At 48.4% G+C, this 23,054-nt stretch overlaps 1 protein-coding gene across 3 annotated transcripts in view; it reads right to left on the reverse strand.

Moving 5' to 3' along the window:
• MTG2 (mitochondrial ribosome associated GTPase 2) overlaps positions 1-12,473 on the reverse strand; it is a 69,553-nt gene extending 57,080 nt beyond the window's left edge. The window contains exons 1-2 of one of the 3 annotated variants that reach the window (XM_063959313.1): positions 12,372-12,473; positions 10,379-10,594 (exon numbers count right to left, since the gene is read on the reverse strand). In XM_063959313.1, the coding sequence (XP_063815383.1) occupies positions 10,379-10,588 (210 nt within the window). In that variant the 5' untranslated portion in view covers positions 10,589-10,594; positions 12,372-12,473. Of the gene's footprint in view, positions 1-10,378; positions 10,595-11,226; positions 11,587-12,371 lie in introns of those variants that run through there. The other 2 variants (XM_063959312.1, XM_063959311.1) reach the window with 2 other exon arrangements.
• Positions 12,474-23,054: the final 10,581 nt, after the last annotated feature.

Here is a 23,054-nt window from a genome sequence, read left to right on the forward strand (position 1 = left end):
GCCGAATCTGCGGCCCTTTCATAGATGAGCACTCTGCAGCCACCGCAGAAGAAACACCCTTGTCCTTGGAGACAGGGTTATCCGCTGATGCATCTGAAGATGCGATCCGGACCATTTTCCCAGCAGATCCCACTGAAAGGTTCTTGCGTGAAATCTACCGAATGGGATCGTTTTGTAAGAAACCACCATATTTCACAGGACCCTTTGTGCAATGATGCACTGATACTTTTCCTGGTTTTAGGAGGTTCCTGACTAGCTCGGATAACTCCCTGGCTTTCTTCTCCGGGAGAAAACATCCTTTTCTGGACTGTGTCCAGAATCATCCCTAGGAACATTAGACGTGTCGTCGGAAAAAGCTGCGATTTTGGAATATTTAGAATCCACTCGTGCTGTCGTAGAACTACTTGAGATAGTGCTACTCCGACCGCCAACTGTTCTCTGGACCTTGCCCTTATCAGGAAAGCGTCCATATTTCTTTTAGGAAGAATCATCATTTCGGCCATTACCTTGGTAAAGACCCAGGGTGCCGTGGACAATCCAAACGGCAGCGTCTGAACTGATAGTGACAGTTCTGTACCACGAACCTGAGATACCCTTGGTGAGAAGGGCAAAATTTGGACTTGTAGGTAAGCGTCCCTGATATCCAGTGACACCATATCGTCCTGGTTCGCTATCACTGCTCTGAGTGACTCCATCTTGATTTGAACCCTTGTATGTAATTGTTCAAATCTTTTAGATCTCACCGAGCCGGTTGGCTTCAGTACCACAAAATAGTGTGGAATAATACCCCTTCCCTTGTTGTAGGAGGGGTACTTTGATTATCACATGCTGGGAATACAGCCTGTGAATTTTTTTCCAATACTGCCTCCCTGTCGGAGGGAGACGTTGGTAAAGCAGACTTCAGGAACTTGTGAGGGGAAGACGTCTCGAATTTCCAATGTACACCTGGGATACTACGTGTAGGATCCAGGAGTCCACTTGCGAGTGAGCCCACTGCGTGCTGAAACTCTTGAGATGACCCCCCACCGCACCTGAGTCCGCTTGTATGGCCCCAGCGTCATGCTGCGGACTTGGCAGAAGCTGTGGAGGACTTCTGTTCCTGGGAATGGCTGCCTGCTGCAGTCTTCTTCCCTTTCCTCTAACCCTGGGCAGATATGACTGGCCTTTTGCCCGCCTGCCTTTATGGGTACGAAAGGACTGAGACTGAAAAGACTGTGTCCTTTTCTGCTGAGATGTGACTTGGGGTAACAAAAGTGGCTTTTCCAGCTGTTGCCATGGCCACCAGGTCCGATGGACCGCCCCTTTATACGGCAATACTTCCATGTGCCGTCTGGAATCTGCATCACCTGACCACTGTCGTGTCTATAAACATCGTCTGGCAGATATGGACATCACATCTACTCTTGATGCCAGAATGCAAATATCCCTCTGCGCATCTCGCATATATAGAAATGCATCCTTAAAATGTTCTATAGTCAATAAAATATTGTTCCTGTCAAGGGTATCAATATTTTCAGTCAGGAAATCCGACCAAGCCCCCCCAGCGCTGCCCATCCAGGCTGAGGCGATTGCTGGTCGTAGTATAACACCAGTATGTGTGTATATACTTCTTAGGATATTTTTCAGCTTCCTATCAGCTGGCTCCTTGAGGGCGGCCGTATCTGGAGACGGTAACGCCACTTGTTTTTATAAGCGTGTGAGCGCCTTATCCACCCTAAGGTGTGTTTCCCAACTCGCCCTCACTTCTGGCGGGAAAAGGTATACCTCCAATAATTTTCTATCGGAGGAAACCCACGTATCATCACACACTTTAATTTATCTGATTCAGGAAAAACTACAAGTAGATTATTCCCACCCTACATAATACCCTTATTTGTGGTACTTGTAGTATCAGAAATATGTAACACCTCCTTCATTGCCCTTAACATGTAACGTGTGGCCCTAAAGGAAAATACGTTTGTTTCTTCACCGTCGACACTGAAGTCAGTGTCCGTGTCTGTGTCGACCAACTGAGGTAAATGGGCGTTTTTACAAGCCCCTGACGGTGTCTGAGACGCCTGGACAGGTACTAATTTGTTTGCCGGCCGTCTCATGTCGTCAACCGACCTTGCATCGTGTTGACATTATCACGTAATTCCTAAATAAGCCATCCATTCCGGTGTCGACTCCCTAGAGAGTGACATCACCCATACAGGCAATTTGCTCCGCCTCCTCACCAGAAGTCCTCCTACATGTCGACACACACGTACCGACACACAGCACACACACAGGGAATGCTCTGATAGAGGACAGGACCCCACTAGCCCTTTGGGGAGACAGAGGGAGAGTTTGCCAGCACACACCAAAAACGCTATAATTATACAGGGACAACCCCTTATACAAGTGTTTTCCCTTATAGCATTTTCACATATGTAATCATATCGCCAAATAAGTGCCCCCCCTCTCTGTTTTAACCCTGTTTCTGTAGTGCAGTGCAGGGGAGAGCCTGGGAGCCTTCCTCACAGCAGAGCTGAGCAGGAAAATGGCGCCGTGTGCTGAGGAGAATAGGCCCCGCCCCCTAAAACGGAGGGCTCTTCTCCCGGAGTTTGTGAGATCTGGCAGGGGTTAAATACATCCATATAGCCTCAAGGGCTATATGTGATGTATTTTAGCCATAAAAGGTATAATACATTGCTGCCCAGAGCGCCCCCCCCCCAGCGCCCTGCACCCTCAGTGACCGCTGGTATGAAGTGTGCTGACAACAATGGCGCACAGCTGCAGTGCTGTGCGCTACCTTATGAAGACTGAAAGTCTTCTGCCGCCTGTTTCTGGACCTCTGGACCTCTTCAACTTCGGCATCTGCAAGGGGGGTCGGCGGCGCTGCTCCGGGACGAACCCCAGGGTGAGACCTGTGTTCCGACTCCCTCTGGAGCTAATGGTGTCCAGTAGCCTAAGAATCCAATCCATCCTGCACGCAGGTGAGTTGAAATTCTCTCCCCTAAGTCCCTCGATGCAGTGAGCCTGTTGCCAACAGGACTCACTGAAAATAAAAAACCTAAAAAACTTTTTCTAAGCAGCTCTTTAGGAGAGCCACCTAGATTGCACCCTGCTCGGACGGGCACAAAAACCTAACTGAGGCTTGGAGGAGGGTCATAGGGGGAGGAGCCAGTGCACACCACCTGATCCTAAAGCTTTATTTTTGTGCCCTGTCTCCTGCGGAGCCGCTAATCCCCATGGTCCTGACGGAGTCCCCAGCATCCACTTAGGACGTTAGAGAAATAAATGGCGGGGGCTCATACATATAACAGTTTGGCACTGTTTATATGCAGCATTCGCCAGGAGGTATCTAATTGCTGCCCAGGGCGCCCCCCCCTGAGCCCTGCACCCTACAGTGACCGGAGTGTGTGGGTGTAATGCGGGAGCAATGGCGCACAGCTGCAGTGCTGTGCGCTACCTCATGTGAAGACAGGAGTCTTCAGCCGCCGATTTCGATGTCTTCTCCGCTTCTGCCGGCTTCTGTCTTCTGGCTCTGCGAGGGGGACGGCGGCGCGGCTCCGGACGACAAGGTCAGGTCCTGTGTTCGATCCCTCTGGAGCTAATGGTGTCCAGTAGCCTAAGAAGCGCAACCTAGCCGCAGTTAGTAGGTTTGCTTCTCTCCCCTCAGTCCCACGTAGCAGAGAGTCTGTTGCCAGCAGAAGCTCTCTGAAAATAAAAAACCTAAAAAAATACTTTCTTATTAGCAAGCTCAGGAGAGCTCACTAAAAGCACCCAGCTCTGTCCGGGCACAGATTCTAACTGAGGTCTGGAGGAGGGGCATAGGGGGAGGAGCCAGTGCACACCAGATAGTACTAAATCTTTCTTTAGAGTGCCCAGTCTCCTTCGGAGCCCGCTATTCCCCATGGTCCTTACGGAGTCCCCAGCATCCACTAGGACGTCAGAGAAATAAGATTTTAAACCTACCGGTAAATCTTTTTCTCCTAGTCCGTAGAGGATGCTGGGGACACCGTAAGGACCATGGGGTATAGACGGGCTCCGCAGGAAACATGGGCACTTTAAGACCTTTTAATGGACGTGAACTGGCTCCTCCCTCTATGCCCCTCCTCCAGACCTCAGTTATAGGAACTGTGCCAAGAGGCGACGGACATTTCGAGGAAAGGATTTTGTTAATTAAAGGTGAGATACATACCAGCTCACACCACAACACACCGTACAACCTGGGATATAACTAAACCAGTTAACAGTATGAACAAATAAGATCAGCAGCAGCTTGATCTGAACTGCAACACAACCCTTGTGTAGACTTATCAATAACTACGTACAAGTACTGCAGATTTATTCCACACTGGGACGGGCGCCCAGCATCCTCTACGGACTAGGAGACAAAGATTTACCGGTAGGTTTAAAATCTTATTTTCTCTTACGTCCTACAGGATGCTGGGGACACCGTAAGGCCCATGGGGTGTATACCAAAGCTCCAGACCGGGCGGGAGAGTGCGAATGACTCTGCAGCACCGATTGAGCAAAAGAGAGGTCCTCATCAGCCAGGACATCAAACTTATAGAATTTTGCAAAAAAGTGTTTGAACCCGACCAAGTAGCTGCTCGGCAAAGCTGTAACGCCGAGACGCCTCGGGCAGTCGCCCAAGAAGAGCCCACCTTCCTAGTGGAACGGGCCTTTACTGATTTTGGTAACGGCAATCCAGCCGTAGAATGAGCCTGCTGAATCGTGTTACAGATCCAGCATGTGATAGTCTGCTTGGAAACAGGAGCGCTAACCTTGTTGGCTGCATATAGGATAAACAGAGCCTCCGTTTTCCTAATACGAGCCGTTCTGGCTACATAGATTTTTAAAGCCTTGACTACATCCAGGTACTTGGAATCCTCCAAGACATCCGTAGCCACCGGCACTACAATAGGTTGGTTCATGTGAAACGACGAAACCACCTTAGGTAGAAATTGTGGACGAGTTCTCAATTCCGCTCTATCCACATGGAAAATCAGATAGGGGCTCTTGTAAGACAAGGCCGCCAATTCTTACACCCGCCTTGCAGATGCCGAGGCCAATAACATGACCACTTTCCAAGTGAGAAATTTTAACTCAACAGTTTGAAGTGGTTCAAACCAATGTGATTTAAGGAACTGTAACACCACGTTAAGGTCCCACGGTGCCACTGGGGGCACAAAAGGAGGTTGGATGTGCAGTACTCCCTTCACAAAAGTCTGCACTTCTGGAAGAGAGGCGAATTCCTTCTGAAAAAATATTGGTAAGGCCGAAATCTGCACCTTAATGGAGCCTAACTTTAGGCCCATATCCAGCACTGCCTGTAGAAAATGGAGAAAATGACCCAGCTGAAAAACCTCCGTAGGAGCATTCTTGGTTTCACACCAAGACACATACTTCCTCCAGATACGGTGATGATGCTTCGCCGTTACCTCCTTCCTAGCTTTAAGCAGAGTAGGGATGACCTCTCCTGGAATACCTTTCCTAGCTAGGATTTGGTGTTCAATTGCCATGCCGTCAAACGTAACCGCGGTAAGTCTTGGAACACACACGGCCCCTGTTGTAACAGGTCCTCTCTTAGAGGAAGAGGCCAAGGATCTTCTGTGAGCATTTCCTGAAGATCTGGATACCAGGCCCTTCGAGGCCAGTCTGGAACAATGAATATCGTTTGAACTCTTGTTCTTCTTATGATCCTCAATATCTTTGGGATGAGTGGAAGTGGAGGGAACACATAGACCGACCGATACACCCACAGTGTCACTAGTGCGTCTACTGCTATTGCTTGAGGGTCCCTCGACCTGGAACAATACGTCCAAAGCTTTTTGTTGAGGCGTGACGCCATCATGTCTATTTGAGGGAATCCCCAACCGTTTGTCACTTCTGCAAAGACCTCTTGATGAAGCCCCCACTCTCCTGGATGAAGATCGTGTCTGCTGAGAAAGTCTGCTTCCCAGTTGTCTACTCCCGGGATGAAAACAGCTGACACAGCGCTTACATGATTTTCCGCCCAGCGAAGAATCCTGGTGGCCTCCGCCATCGCTGCTCTGCTTCTTGTTCCGCCGTGGCAGTTTACATGTGCCACGGCTGTGATGTTGTCTGACTGGATCAGTACAGGCAGGTTGCGAAGAAGATGCTCCGCCTGTCTGAGACCGTTGTATATGGCCCTCAATTCCAGCACATTTATGTGCAGACAAGCCTCCTAGCTTGACCATATTCCCTGAAAATGTTTTCCTTGTGTGACCGCTCCCCAGCCTCGGAGGCTCGCGTCTGTGGTCACCAGAACCCAATCCTGGATTCCGAACCTGCGACCCTCTAGGAGGTGAGCACTGTGGAGCCACCAGAGGAGAGATATCCTGGCCTTGGGGGACAGGCTTATCATCCGATGCATTTGGAGATGGGACCCTGACCATTTGTCCAGTAGGTCCCACTGAAATGTTCTTGCATGGAACCTGCCAAACGGAATGGCCTCGTAGGCCGCCGCCATCTTTCCCAACACCCGAGTGCATTGATGAATCGACACTCTTTTTGGTTTCAGCAGATCCCTGACCATGTTCTGGAGTTCCAGAGCTTTTTCCATTGGGAGAAAAACCCTCTGCCGTTCAGTGTCCAGAATCATGCCCAAAAACGACAGTCGAGTTGTCGGCTTCAACTGCGACTTTGGCAAATTTAATAGCCAGCCGTGTTGTTGTAGTACCCTCAGAGAGAGTGCCACGCTTTTCAGTAACTGGTCTCTTGATCTCGCCTTTATTAGGAGATCGTCCAAGTACGGGATAATTGTGACACCTTGCGTGCGCAGGAGCACCATCATTTCCGCCATTACCTTGGTGAAAATCCTCGGGGCCGTGGAAAGCCCAAACGGCAACGTCTGAAATTGGTAATGACAATCCTGCACAGCGAATCTCAGGAACGCCTGATGAGGATATATGGGGACATGAAGGTATGCATCCTTTAGGTCTAGTGACACCATAAAATCCCCCCCGTCCAGACTGGAAATCACTGCCCGGAGAGATTCCATCTTGAATTTGAATCTTTTCAAATACAGGTTTAGGGATTTTAGGTTCAGAATTGGTCTGACCGAGCCGTCTGGCTTCGGGACCACAAAGAGTTGAATAAAACCCTTTTCCCTGTTGCAACAGGGGAACCGTGATAATCACTTGCTGTTGACACAGCTTTTGTATCGCAGCTGAAACTATTTCTCTCTCTGGGAGAGAAGCTGGTAAGGCCGATTTGAAAAATCGGTGTGGAGGCACGTCTTCGAACTCCAGTCTGTATCCTTGGGTTACAATTTCTAGCACCCAAGGATCCAAGTTCGAATGAATCCAGACCTGGCTGAAGAGCTGAAGACGTGCCCCCACCGGTGCAAACTCCCGCAGCGGAGCCCCAGCTTCATGAGGTGGATTTGGTAGAGGCCGGAGAGGACTTCTGCTCCTTGGAATTAGCCGCAGCTGGTGTTCTGTTCCCTCTACCCTTGCCTCTGGCGAGGAAGGATGATCCACGTCCCTTTCTGAATTTATGAGACCGAAAGGACTGAATCTGGTATGGAGGCGTTTTCTTTTGCTGTGGGGGAACAAAAGGCAAAAAAGAAGACTTACCCGCAGTAGCTGTGGAAACCAGGTCCGCGAGGCCGTCCCCAAACAAAAATTCACCCTTGTAAGGCAAGGCCTCCATAAGCCTCTTGGAGTCAGCATCACCAGTCCATTGACGGGTCCACAACAGTTTCCTAGCTGAAACTGCCATGGCATTGGCCCTTGATCCCAAGATCTCTCGCAGCCTCCCTTAGGTATAACGCTGCGTCCTTGATGTGACCCAATGTCAACAATACACTCTCCCTGTCGAGGGTGTTCATGTCAGATGACAAGTTATCTGCCCATCCTGCAATCGCGCTACTCACCCATGCCGACGCTACCGCCGGTCTGAGCAGGGTTCCCGTAGTCGCATAAATCGATTTCAAGGTAGTTTCCTGCCTGCGATCCGCAGGATCCTTTAGTGTCGCCGTGTCCGGAGACGGTAGGGCCACCTTTTTGGATAAACGCGTTAAAGCCTTATCTACCGTGGGTGATGTTTCCCACCGTAACCTGTCCTGTGAGGGGAAAGGATACGCCATAACAATTCTCTTAGTAATCTGCAGTCTTTTGTCTGGAGTTTCCCAAGCTTTTTCAAATAGAGCGTTCAGCTCATGGGATGGGGGAAATGTTACCTCAGGTTTCTTTCCCTTAAACATACAGACCCGTGTGTCAGGGACCGAAGGGTCCTCTGTGATATGTAATACATCTTTTATTGCAATAATCATGTACTGAATACTCTTGGCCACCCTTTGGTGTAACCGAGCGTCATCATAGTCGACACTGGAGTCGGAATCCGTGTCGGTATCAGTGTCTGCTATCTGGGTAAAGGGACGTTTCTGGGACCCTGATGGGTTCTGTGACACATTAATATCCATGGATTGTCTCCATGCCTGGTTCAGGGACTCAGATTTGTCCAACCCTTTATGTAATAAAGCCATACTTGCATTCAAAACATTCCACATGTCTACCCAATCAGCAGTCGGCGGTGCCGACGAAGTCACTATTACATTCTGCTCCGCATCCTCTCTGGAAGAGCCTTCCGCCTCAGACATGTCGACACACACACGTACTGACACCCCCACACACACTGGGATATAGGGGACAGACCCACAATAAGGTCCTTTAGAGAGACAGAGAGGGAGTCTGCCAGCTCACACCCAGCGCCACTGCGGTCTGAAATATTAATAATGCCCCAGACCTGTAAGCGCTTTTTGTATCACACTAGCACCAAATTAATGTGCCCCCCCCCCCCCCCTGTTTTGCACCTTGTTACTTGTATACAGCGGTGAAGGGAGTCCGGGAGCAGCGTCTCTGCAGCAAGCTGTGGAGAAAATGCCGCTGGTTAGAGCTGAGGGACTAAGCTCCGCACCCTCGATGGCGCGCTTCGGTCCCGCTAATTTTTATACTGGCGGGGGTCTGTATATACTGCCCATGCAGTGTCTATGTGTGCCAGTGACTTTTATGAGGTAATCATTGCTGCCCAGGGCGCCCCACCTGCGCCCTTGCTGTGCTGTGTGTGTGTGGGAGCAATGGCGCGCAGCGCGACCGCTGCGCGGTACCTCACGAAGATCTGATGTCTTCTGCCGCCTTTGAAGTCTTCTTGCTTCTCATACTCACCCGGCTTCTATCTTCCGGCAATGTGAGGAGGACGGAGGCGCGGCTCTGAGAAGAACACCTAGGCGTACCAAGTGTTCCGACCCTCTAATGGTGTCCAGTAGCCTAAGAAGTAGAGCCTATCAGTAAAGTAGGTCTGCTTCTCTCTACTCAGTCCCACGAAGCAGGGAGCCTGTTGCCAGCAGTGCTCCCTGAAAATAAAAAACCTAACAAAGTCTTTTTCCAGAGAAACTCAGTAGAGCTCCCCTAGTGTGCAACCAGTCTCCTCTGGGCACAGAATCTAACTGAGGTCTGGAGGAGGGGCATAGAGGGAGGAGCCAGTTCACGCCCATTAAAAGGTCTTAAAGTGCCCATGTCTCCTGCGGAGCCCGTCTATACCCCATGGTCCTTACGGTGTCCCCAGCATCCTCTAGGACGTAAGAGAAAAATATAAAAATTAAGTAAATTGTGTTTATATGTCATAATTATTGGGGTGAGGGACAGGATTCACTTCTGATTGTCCACCTATTTTATGAGTTGAAGCATGCACTTGTTTTGCCTGTTTGGTCCTAGACCACCAACCCAGGACACCCCTACAAGTACCCCAAGGCACTCCAGGGTGCCACGACATCCAGTTTGCTAACCATTGCCTTACAGAACTGATGAATGTAGTACGTATTAGCCTGCACAGTCTATTTTTACTTGCGATGCAGCCCCCCCGGAAGTGCACATCGGCATCGCAAGCTGTTTACACACGGTGCTATATGCACTATGTTTACTACCGATATGGACTATATAGGGGTGTATTCAATACCTGTCGGAAACTGTCGTCTTGTCAGAAAGACGGCAGTTTCCAACAGGTTTAGGTCGGAAGGGGTTCCGACCTATTCAATGCCGGCTGTTTTTTCCCGACAAGTCAGGAACTCTCGACTTGTCGGAAAACATGTGGATTGTCGGAATCCACGTGTTCTGTCGGAAGCGCAGCCAAACCCCACAGGTTTTAGCCCGGTTTCCGACAATGTCAATCCAACTTTAAAAAAAGTCGGATTGACATTGTCATGAATGGCGCGGCATTGAATACTGACATGTCAGATCCTTTTCGTCGGAAAGGATCCGACAGGTATTGAATACATCCCATAGTCCATATCAATAAATCACACCGTGTGTACGTCTCTTAAGAAATGTATAGAGGGCTTATTTTCTTTACAGGGCAGAAATATCAGCTACTTCTTACAACTCACCAGCTTCTTCTCAGTCACATCTTTCTTCATTTTGGCCAGATGTGGAGGTTTTGCACATAGTGAAGAGCTAGTGGACAGATGACGATGATGTGACAAGTGAGGGGCTGACAATAAGGTTTGAAGATATATACATTTGTAAATTACAGCTTGGCACTGGCGCAGCTGATCAGATAGGACACTCAGCCGGGGTAATAAATGCAGCGTCAACATGATTACCTGCAAATGAAACACAAATCATAACACATAATCTGCTGCATCATTTATAATATGGCACATATCGAATAAAGAGGGAGAACAAAACCAGGAATCTGGAAACACAAGGTTCATAGGTGTATATATAACTAGACAGAGAAGCACTTTCAAGTCCGGCACGCCTATGAAAAGGCCTACTATGAACGTCTTGGCAGATATAGGGACTGGATACGGGGTATTGTATTAATTACGCTCTGTTTGCTGACAGGTTTATCTAATAAAACAAAAAAACAGTTAGGGTTAAAATGTGTTTAAAATCAAAACAAGCATCCCCCACCACATAGAGCAGAAGAAAGCAGGGTCTATCAGTGATGGCTAACTTTGACACTCCAGCTGTTGTTGAACTACACATCCCAGCATGCCCTGCATCAGTTTTAGCAAGGCCAAATAGCAAAACGGTAGCAGGGCATGCTGGGATGTGTAGTTCAACAACAGCTGGAGTGTCAAGGTTAGCCATCACTGGTCTATGCTATTGCTCTGTAAGTGCTATGATGTGAGCACAAGCTAACCAGGGTTGCAAAGAGAGCCAGATGCCATTAACCATATATATTAAATAAATGACCATATAAAAAATGTTCACTTTAACACAGACTCACTTCAAACTACACCTGTCAGACATGTTGTCACACAACAGGCTACCACCTCGACTCCTGCAGCATGCACCTCACCTTCCTGCACCGCCCACCAATCTCCGTCACAGGTCACAGGGATGGACATCGATTACCGATGTTTCTGAACCATCGATGTTTTCTTTCGATCGTAGTGTTTCTAGTATTTAATGGTACCCTTCCAATGTTTGTCACCATCGAATGGTTATTTTTTTCTAGTTCCTAATAGCTTTGCCTCTGTTGGCTGCTGTGTTTGTAACAAGAAAACTTCCCAGGTTCATTGGAGAGTGTCTGACATGAGCCTGCTCAGTCCCCTCACTCCCTCCCCTCTCTAGGCTGTTGCTAGGCAACAGGGCCCACTGCTAGCTCTGATTGGCTCTCTGACTCAGAGAGCCAATCAGAGCACAGCCCTCACTCTGCAGCAGCAGCAGTCACTCACACAGCAAATGCCACAGACATAGGGAGCTGAGGAGGATTCTGAGGTGGACACAGAGTGATTTCACTGTTTATACCAGCTCAGGCAAGCAATAATAATGATATGAAATACACAATACAAATAGCCACAGGCAGTTGTGAATGTGACATACAACAACATTCATTAAAAAGAGAACGGATTTATCCCTGCGCTGTTTAAGTATAAGAAGCAGTATGGTAGCGTCTAGTTACCCTTCGTGGAGAGGACCTTTCCCATAAGCCCCTGGGTCCATGTCACCAACTATTTGGAATAGTAACCTGTGGCAAGACAACGAGCCCGAGGCGTGGCAAGCGAAGCGAGCCCGCGAGGGTACAATGGTGCATAGGTAACACAAAATAACCTCAAATGAACGGAGAATGGATAAAACATTAAGGTTCTGTAAGGGCTGAAGTTCGCTTATGCCCTCTCGTGCTGTCACTTCCTGGTCCTGATAATGAAGGGAACATAGGGGCCAATTCAGACCTGATCGCTGCTGTGCGTTTTCACACAGCGGGTGATCAGGTCTGAACTGCGCATGCGTATGCACTACAATGCGCAGGCACGACGGTCCGCAGAGATGGGGAGCACCGGGCAGTGATGGGATGGTGCGAAAAATCCCATCACACCGGCGAACGCAAGGAGATTGACAGGAAGAGGGCGTTAGTGGGTGGCAACTGACCGTTTTTGAGGAGTGTCCGGAAAAACACAGGAGGGACCAGGTGTTTGGAGGGAGGGTTTCTGACGTCAGCTCCAGCCCCGATCATCGCACTGGAAGAGTAAGTCCTTGGCTGTGCAGAGACTGCACAAAATTAGTTTGTGCAGGTTCTCCCACCACATCCGAATGCACACTTGCACAGCGATTTCCCCCTCCCCCTGTAGGCGGCGACTACCTGATCACAGGGATGCAAAAAAGGCACCCTAGCGATCAGGTCTGAATTAGCCCCATAGACACAACACAACCAAACCAGTATGGCAAAAATTCAAATAACTCCAGCAACTAAATTTAAGTAATTAATTTTCATAATTAAAAAATAAATAATGATCAAATTGCACATAATTAAAAAGCAATACAGTAAAACAATATCACTTCATACTTAATTTCTCAGGGAGGTGGATCTTATACATTTGTGTATTCACCAATAAATGTTTTATCCGTCCGTGATAATTAAAAAAATCTACTGTAGACTGCGACTGTATATATTTGGATTATTCCCAATGCGGAGATTCTCATTAATACAGTCTTTTAAAAGTTAGCCCGTATAGTCTTTCTCATACGTGCTAGAGGATGCTGGGGTCCACTTCAGTACCATGGGGTATAGACGGTTCCGCAGGAGCCATGGGCACTTTAAGACTTTTCCAAAGTGTGAACTGGCTCCTCCCTCTATACCCCTCTTCCAGACCTCAGTTTAGAAAATGTGCCCAGGCAGACTGGTCGCACTCTAGTGGAGCTCTGAGTTTCACTAAAAGACTTTATGTTAGGTTTTTTATTTTCAGGGAGACTGCTGGCAACAGTCTCCCTGCTTCGTGGGACTTAGGGGGAAGAAGTAGGAACCAACTTCCTAAAGAGTTTCATGGCTCTACTTCTTGCTGACAGGACACCATTAGCTCCTGAAGGGTACTGAACACTAGCTGCGGCTATGCACTCACTCCCACGGCACGCCGTCACCCCCCTAACAGAGCCAGAAGTCAGAAGACGCGTGAGTATTATAACCGGAGATCTGCAAGAAGGACCTCTGGTCATCATGACGGCTCAAGGTACCGCGCAGCGAGCGGGAACGCTGCGCGGACATGCTATCCATACACAGCGCACAGCAGGGTGCAGGGCGCGGGTGGGGGGCGCCCTGGGCAGCATGAAAACCTACTCTGACTGGCAAAAAGGTAGCATATTGGGCCATCGCACAATCCTACACCCCCGTCAGTATAAATATTACCTCATGTTTTCCGAGGGGAAACGTGCCATTGCAGGGGGCGGGGCTTCCTCCTCAGTCAGCCAGCGCTGCTCAGCGCCATTTTCTCTAGACAAGCTGCAGGGGAAGACACACTGGCCCTCCTCCACGTCTGAATCAAGTGTCAGGGTGTATATTAAGGGGGGCAGAGTGAAAAGTGGTGCTTAAATTGGCATATAAAAGCGCTAAAGGTCTCTGTAGATACACAGCGATTTTTTACATTGGCGCTGAGTTGTGAACTGGCAAGTCCCTTCTGTGTTCTTCTGACAGATTTTACTGTGGGTCTGTCCCCTATAAGTCCCGGAGTGTCTGTGGTGTGATTGTGCACGTGTGTGACATGTCTGAGGCAGGGAGCTCTTCCCCTGAGGGAGCCATTTTAGGGACACAGAGTTGTAATGTGGTGGCGCTGCTGGCACACCATGAACCTGAATGGGTGAAAGAATTACGTGATAGTGTGAATCATATCAGTAAGAGATTGGATAAATCTGAGTCTTATGCAGAAAGTTGGAGAAAATCTGTAGAAGATGTGATTTTTCAGAGTTCTTCTTTTCCATCCACAGGGGACCCCTCTGGTTCGCAAAAAAGGTCATTTGCACAAGTAGTACAAACTGATACCGACACGGACTCTGACTCCTGTGCCGACACTAGTGATTCCAGGGGAATAGATCCAAAGTTAGCAAAAAACATACAATACATGATTATTGCTATAAAGGAGGTGTTAGAAGTTACAGAGCTTCCTCCTTTACCACAGGAGAAGGCTTACTTTTATAAAGAAAAGAAGATTAATGTAACTTTCTCTTACGTCCTAGAGGATGCTGGGGACTCCGTAAGGACCATGGGGGAATAGACGGGCTCCGCAGGAGACATGGGCACTAAAAAAGAACTTTAGGTATGGGTGTGCACTGGCTCCTCCCTCTATGCCCCTCCTCCAGACCTCAGTTTAAGACTGTGCCCAGAGGAGACTGGGTGCACTACAGGGAGCTCTCCTGAGCTTCCTGAAAGAAAGTATTTTGTTAGGTTTTTTATTTTCAGGGAGACCTGCTGGCAACAGGCTCCCTGCATCGTGGGACTGAGGAGAGAGAAGCAGACCTACTTAAGTGATAGGCTCTGCTTCTTAGGCTACTGGACACCATTAGCTCCAGAGGGAGTCAGAACGCAGGTCTCCCCTAGCGGTTCGTCCCGGAGCCGCGCCGCCGTCCTCCTCGCAGAGCCGGAAGATAGAAGCCGTGTGAGTATAGGAAGACAGAAGACTTCAAAGGCGGCAGAAGACTGCAGAGCTTCACTGAGGTAACACTGCGCGCCATTGCTCCCTCACTGAACACACACAGTGCACACTGTTGGGTGCAGGGCGCGGGGGGGGGGGGGGGCGCCCTGGGCAGCAATGTATACCTCTAAGACTGGCTATACATATATATATATATATATATATATACACACCTTTTTGTGGTATTTACAGTGAATCCCCGTCAGTTGTTTTAAAAGAGCGGGACCGAAGCCTGCCACTGAGGGGGCGGTGCTTCTTCCTCAGCACTCACTAGCGCCATTTTCTCCACAGCACACGCTAAGAAGCTGGCTCCCCGGACTCTCCCCTGCTGATCACCGGTGACAGAGGGTTTTAAAGAAGGGGGGGGGGCACATAATTTGGCACAGTACATATATAAAGAAGCGCTGTATCTGGGTAATTTTTTCCAGGGTATTGGCGCTGGGTGTGTGCTGGCATACTCTCTCTCTATCTCTCCAAAGGGCCTTGTGGGGGGACTGTCTCCAGATTAGAGCTTTCCCTGAGTGTGTGGTGTGTCGGTACGTGCGTGTCGGCATGTCTGAAGCGGACGGCTCTCCTAGGGATGAGGTGGAGCGCATGAGTGTGGTGCTTCTAAGCAGACTATTGCCCGCTGGATCAGAGGTACAATTCAGCACGCTCATTCTACGGCAGGATTGCCGGTACCGAATTCGGTGACTGCCCATTCTACTAGGAAGGTGGGCTTATCCTGGGCGGCTGCCCGGGGGGTCTCGGCATTACAGCTTTGCCGAGCAGCTACTTGGTCAGGGGCAAACACGTTTGCTAAGTTTTACAAGTTTGACACCTTGGCCAATGAGGACCTACAGTTTGGTCAATCAGTGCTGCAGGGTCATCCGCACTCTCCCGTCCGTACTGGAGCTTTGGTATAACCCCATGGTACTGAAGTGGACCCCAGCATCCTCTAGGACGTATGAAAAAACAGGATTTTAATACCTACCGGTGAATCCTTTTCTCCTAGTCCGTAGAGGATGCTGGGAACCCAGCCCAGTGCGTACTTTACCTGCAGTTGTTGTTTTGTTAAAAATGTTTTCAGCACGGTTGCTATAATGTTCATGCCCGTTGGCATGTGTTTTGTTGAATGCCATGTGTGCGGCATGGTTGAAGTGTGAGCTGGTATGAATCTCACCATTACCTTAAAAGTAAATCCTTTCCTCAAAATGTCCGTCTCCCTGGGCACAGTTCCTATACTGAAGTCTGGAGGAGGGGTATAGAGGGAGGAGCCAGTTCACACTCTGGAAAAGTCTTAAAGTGCCCATGGCTCCTGCGGAACCGCCTATACCCCATGGTACTGAAGTGGACCCCAGCATCCTCTACGGACTAGGAGAAAAGGATTTACCGGTAGGTATTAAAATCCTGTTTTTTCATTCATAAACCACGTTTTGCAATCATAATACAAACTCTCCACTGCGGGAGCATTACGTGTGGAGGACAAAACTTACAGCGCATGTAAGACGGGAGCTCAATTAGCTACAGTCGCCTGTCGTGTGCCGAGTCCCACAGCTGGAACCAACCTCCCTCGGTTTGAGGATTCCTCTCCTCCTCCGGCTGAACTACCTCGCGGATTAAACACGTAATGCTCCCGCAGTGGAGAGTTTGTATTGTAATTACAAAACATGGTTTATGAATGAAATAGACTATACGGGCTAACTTTTAAAAGTCTGTATTAATGAGAATCTCCGCATTGGGAATAATCCAAATATATACAGTCGCGGTTTACAGTAGATTTTTTTAAATATCATGGACAGATAAAAACATTTAGTTAACCAGTAGAAGTACCAGTGGCGTAAGTTCATCACAGTTGCCCGGAGGCAAGATAAATATTGATGCCCCCCTATTTCCTATATTAAGATAAATAAATGTATGTATATGTGCGTGTGTGTGTATGGAGTGTTCTGAAAAAAAATTATATACTGTATTTATACATTTAATTGTGTTTTATTTTAAATCACACATTTCTTAGCAGTCATACCCAGGATTAGAATCCATGACCTGTTACACTAACAGCAGACACTTTACTGATGGAGCTATTTGCTCCTGTAGAGGAAGCATGAGAATTCTAACTATATGAAGTTACTTGTAATTGTCAGAGAAGTAACTTCATATAGTTAGAGTTCTCATGCTTCCTATACAGGAGCAAATAACTTCATCAGTAAGATGACTGCTTCCAGTGTAATAGGTCATTGGTTCTAATCCTGGGTATGACACTTGTAAAATGTGCATCTATAATAAAAAGGGTGTGACTTGTAAGGAGCAGGGACGAGTGAGGAAGTTGGCCACTGAAAAGACAACGACAGCTATCAATTAACTTAATTCAATGGTGTCACAGAATGGGTGGAGAGGTGCCCCCCCTTCAGAGCAGGAGCCCGGCGGCAGATGACTCTGTTGCCTCCCAGAGTTCTGCCTCTGAGTAGTACCATCAACACACTGTCCACATCCACAAATTCAGGTGCGGATTCAAAATACAGCTACAAGGGACTGCTGTCTCTGTCTCTGACCACTGCGTCATTTTGTAAGCTTGGCACACCTGTGCAACAAGGAAACTTGGTCTCAAAAAAATAGTATTTTATATTACCTACCGGTAAATTCTTTTCTTGCAGTCTGTAGAGGATACTGGGTTTCCATTTAGTACCATGGGGTATAGACGGGTCCACTAGGAGCCATGGGCACTTTAAGAATTTGATAGTGTGGGCTGGCTCCTCCCTCTATGCCCCTCGTACCAGACTCAGTTTAGGAAACTGTGCCCGAGGAGACGGACATACTTTGAGAGAAGGATAGATAAAGATTGTGTGTGCTGGTTCGGAATCTCACCACTAACAGAGGAAAGCTATGCTAACCCAACTTTAAACAGGAACAGCAAAAGCTGAACCAACAATACTTAACCAAGTAACAGTGCAGGAAGAACGACGCACCGGGCGGGCGCCCAGTATCCTCTACGGACTACGAGAAAAGGACTTACCAGTGGGTAATTAAAATCCTATTTTCTCTTACGTCCTGGAGGATACTAGGGTTGCATTTAGTACCGTGGGGATGTACCAAAGCTCCCAAACCGGGTGGGAGAGTGCTGAGATTCCTGCAGAACGAATTGACCAAACTGAAGGTCCCTAAAGGCCAAAGTATCGAACTTGTAGAACTTAGCAAACATGTTCGAACCAGACCAAGAAGCCCCTGGGCAGAGCTGTAAAGTTGAGACACCTCCGCCCAGGAATAACCCACCAACCTAGCAGAGTGGGCCTGTACAGATTTTGGAACCGGCAAACCTGTCGTGGAATAAGCATGGTGGATCGTGATCCTGATCCAGCATGCAATTGTCTGCTTTGAAGCAGGACACCCAATTTTATTTGAATCATATATAATGAACAGCGAGTCGGATTTCCTGTAACGAGCTGTCCTCTTTACGTATACCTTCAAAGCCCTCACAACATCCAAAGACTTTGAAGTAGCAGAAGTGTCGGTGATTACTGGAACCACAACAGGTTGGTTGATGTGAAACGCAGACACCACTTTCGGGAGAAATTGCTGACGAGTTCGGAGTTCAGCTCTGTCCTCATGGAAAATTAAATAGGGGCTCTTGTTAGACAAAGCCCCCAGCTCCGACACACGTCTTGCTGAAGCCAAGGCCAACAGTGTAACGGTCTTCCACGTAAGATATTTTACGTCCACCTCCTGTAATGGTTCAAACCAGTCCGATTGGAGGAACTGCAGCACCAAATTGAGATTCCAAGCATGCTGAATAGTAAGCCTGATCCAGCGTACAATTGTCTGCTTTGAAGCAGGACACCCAAATTTATTGGGATCCTAGAGAACACATAGATCTTCAAAGCCCTCACAACATCCAAGGACTTTGAAGTAGCAGAGTTGTCGGTAAGCACCGGAACCATAATAGGTTGGTTGATATGAAACACAGACACCACCTTTGGAAGAAATTGCTGATGAGTTCTTAGTTCAGCCCTATCTTCATGAAATATCAAATAGGGGCTCTTGTGAGACAACGCCCCCAGCTCCGACACACGCCTCGCAGAAGCCAAAACCAACAGTGTGACGGCCTTCCACGTAAAAAACTTGATGTCTACATCCTGTAAAGGCTCAAACCAATCCGATTGCAGGAAATGCAACACCACGTTGAGATCCCAAGGTGCCGTAGGAGGCACAAAGGGCGGTTGGATGTGCAGAACCCCCTTCAAAAATGTCTGAACCTCAGGGAGAGAAGCCAGTTGTTTCTGGAAGAAAATGGATAAGGCCAAAATCTGGACTTTTATGGAGCCCAAACGTAGGCCCACATCCACACCTGACTGCAGAAAAAGGAGAAAACGACCCAGTTGAAATTCCACAGCAGGAAATTACCTTTTCTCACACCAAGAGACGTATCGGTGGTAATATTTAGACGTCACCCCCTTTCTGGCTTGGATCAGGGTTGGAATAACCCTATCCGGGATCCCTTTCCGGGCTAGAATTTGACGCTCAACTTTCATGCCGTCAAACGTAGCCGTGGTAAGTCTTGATAGACGAACGGTCCCTGTTTTAGAAGGTCCTTGCGAAGAGGTAGAGGCCACGGGTCCTCTAGGAGCATCTCCAGTAGATCTGCATACCAGGCCCTTCTTGGCCAGATCCGGAGCAATGAGAATTGCTTGAACCTTTTCCCTTTTAATTTTTTTGAGAAACTTTGGGATCAATGGGAGTGGTGGAAACACGTACACCCATGGTAGATCCATGGAGTCACCAGAGTGTCCAGCGCCACTGCTTGTGAATCCCTCGACCTGGAACAATACCGCTTGAGCTTCTTGTTGAGACGAGAGGCCATTATATCGATTTGTGGAATTCCCCACCGACGTTTCACGCACCCGAACACCTCCGGGTGATGGCCCCACTCTCCTGGGTGGACATCGTGTCTGCTGAGGAAGTCTGCTTCCCAGTTGTCTACTCCCGGAAAGAAGATCGCGGACAACGCCACAGCGTGTCTTTCTGCCCAGAGGAGAATCCTTGTTACCTCTGACATTACTGCTCTGCTCTTCGTTCCGCCTTGTCGGTTATCTACGTTACTGCCGTCACATTGTCCGACTGATCTTGAATGGCTTGATCTTGAAGAAGCTGCAATGCCTGTAGAAGGGCGTTGTATATGGCCCTTAGTTCCAGAATGTTGATCGGAAGAATGGCTTCCTGACTGGACCATTTTCCTTGGAACTGTTCCCCTTGGGTGACTGCTCCCCAACCTCTGAGGCTTGCGTCTGTGGTTAACAGAATCCAATTTTGAATCCCGAACCTTTGGCCCTTGGTCAGGTAAGAAGTCTGAAGTCACCACAGAAGAGAAATCCTGGCTTTTGGGGACAGACGGACCATTTGGTGCATGTTTAGATGCAATCCGGACCACTTGTCCAACAGATTTAGTTGGAAGGGCCTTGCATGGAACATTCCGTACTGTAGCACCTCGTAGGCGGCTACCATCTTTCCAGAAGGCGAATGCATAGATGCACCAATATCCGGGTTGGTTTCAGAACATCCCGCACCATCGAATGGATCACCAATGCCTTTTCCAACGGAAGGAATACCTTCTGTTCCTCCGTATCCAGTATCATCCCCAGGAACGGAAGCATCCGTGTTGGTTCCAGATGAGATTTTGGTAGGTTCATAATCCACCCATGATCCTGGAGTAGTCGGGTTGAGAGGGCAATGTTGTCTAACAACCTCTCCCTGGATGGTGCTTTTATCAGCAGATCGTCCAGGTATGGAATTATGTTCACTCCCTGTTTGCCGAGGAGAAACATCATCTCTGCCATTACCTTTGTGAACACCCTAGGTGCTGTAGAGGGGCCAAATGGCAAGGCCTGGAACTGGTAGTGACAGTCCCGTAAGGCAATCCTGAGATAAGCCTGATGAGATGGCCAAATCGGAATATGAAGGTATGCATCCTTGATATCCAGAGACACCAAGTATTCCCCCTCCTTCAGACCTGAGATCACCGCTCTCAGAGACTCCATCTTGAACTTGAACACCCGTAAGTACGGGTTCAACGACTTGAGATTTAAAATGGGCCTTACCGAACCGTCCGATTTCGGTACTACAAACAGGTTGGAATAATAACCCTGGTGTTGCAGCTGAAGCAAAAATGGAACAATGACCTGAGTCTGTACCAGTTTTTGATTGTTTCCTGTAAAGTCATACTTGCTTCTTGAGAAGCTGGTAAGCCTGATTTGAAGAATCTGTGCAGTGGGAGTTCCTGAAACTCCAGTCTGTAGCACTGGGCTATAAGATCTTTGACCCAGGGATCCTGGCATGACGTTTCCCATATATGACTGAAGAATCTTAAATGGGCTCCCACCTGCCTGTCGTCCAGGCAGTGCGGTCCACCATCATACTGAAGGCTTAGAGGAAGCAGAACCGGGGTTCTGTTCCTGTGAACCTGCAGTTGCTGGTTTTCTGGGTTTACCTCTATTGCCTTTGAGGGCCGTAGAAGAACCTTTGGGTTTGTTTTTAAACTTTGCAGTCCCAAAGGACTGCAGAATTGGAGCAGTGTAGGATTTTCTAGCCGGGGGAGCTGCGGAAGGAAGGTATGTACTTACCCGCCATAGCCTTGGATATCCATGTATCCAGTTCATCTCCAAAAAGGGCTTCACCTGTGAAAGGTAGGCTTTCCACGCCTTTCCTGGAATCCGCATTCGCAGTCCACTGGCGTAGCCACAAGCCCCCGCGTGGTGGTGGTGCGTGCATTGAGTAAACCAATTTCCTTTATGGCCTCCACCATAAAGTTAGCAGACTCATGTATATGCTGTAGGTGTAAAATTATCTCCCCCCTGGATAAGGAATCTAACCTGTCAATTATATTACCTAACCATTTAGCAATGGCCCTAGAGATCCATGCACAAGGTATAGTGGCTCTCTGGGCCACCCCTGCAGCTGTGTACAGAGATTGGAGAGTGGTCTCAATCTTGCGGTCTGCAGCATCCTTCAAGGAAGCTGCCCCAGGAACAGGTAAAACTATCTTACGTGGCAGCCTAGAAACCGATGTATCAACTATCGGTGGGTTTTCCTATTTTCCCTATCAACCTGAGGAAACGGGAAGGATGTGAGTAACCGTTTCAGGACCTGAAACTTCTTGTCAGGATTTACCCAAGTTGCTTCAAATAGGGAATTTAATTCCTTAGATGCAGGGAAAGTAGCTGAGGATTTATTTTTCACATTAAAATAAGATTCCTCCTCGTCCTCTGACACCTTATCAGGAATGTGCAGGACGTCTCTAATAGTTTCTGTCAGGGCCTGTATACCCTGTGACAAAGCTGCATCCCCCCTCCCGAGTCCAGCTCACCCTCCTCTGGGTCTGATACATCATCATCGGTATCAGCCTGCATGATTTGGGCCAGAGTACGCTTCTGCGGACAAATGGCAGGGGTCTGAGATGCTGGAATGACCACTGAATCTCTATTCATGAGGTCATCAACAGATTGCCTTAAGTATTGCGTATCCTAATTTTGGGATAATTTATTCAAAATATTTGAAATCATCCCTTTTAATGAATCTAACCATACTGGTTCAGATCCACTAGCCTGAGAATGTGTACTATCCTGAGTACACTGCAGTGATCCCTCAGATTGAGAAAAACACTCTGCTGTGCATGATACACACTCCTTTGACATAGTAAATGTGAAAGAACACACACACGCACACAGAAATATAGGTTAAAAGCAGTTAACCCACACAGAGCCCTTCCAGGGAGACACAGAGTATAATGGAGCCAGCCACACAGTGCCCCTGTAGCTAAAGAACAAGTTTAGCTGAGTCGCAAACTAAGTATCCTTAATAGGGCTCAGTACACCAAATATTGCTTCCCCCCCCAGCTATGACCCCCTGGTACCGTTGAGGTGTTCTGGAGTCCTTGTGGAGGAGCTGCGCTTCCCTGGCAATTTGCCTGTGTATAGCTGCAGAGGGAAAATGGCGCTGGTGAGCTGCTGGATCCGCTTATAGTGAAGCCCCGCCCCCTTAATGGTGCGCGGTCTTCCCGGGTGTTTTATACTAGCTGAGGTAAATATTCTGTTCTACAGTGGGTCAAAACCCCTCTAGTGTACTGCCAGTGTGGGTATCATTAGTGGCTTCAGCTCGCCCCTCACAGCGGTCACACAGTTTCTCT

The sequence above is a fragment of the Pseudophryne corroboree genome, chromosome 3 (assembly GCF_028390025.1).
Source record: "Pseudophryne corroboree isolate aPseCor3 chromosome 3, aPseCor3.hap2, whole genome shotgun sequence".
In the NCBI taxonomy this organism is placed as follows: domain Eukaryota; kingdom Metazoa; phylum Chordata; class Amphibia; order Anura; family Myobatrachidae; genus Pseudophryne; species Pseudophryne corroboree.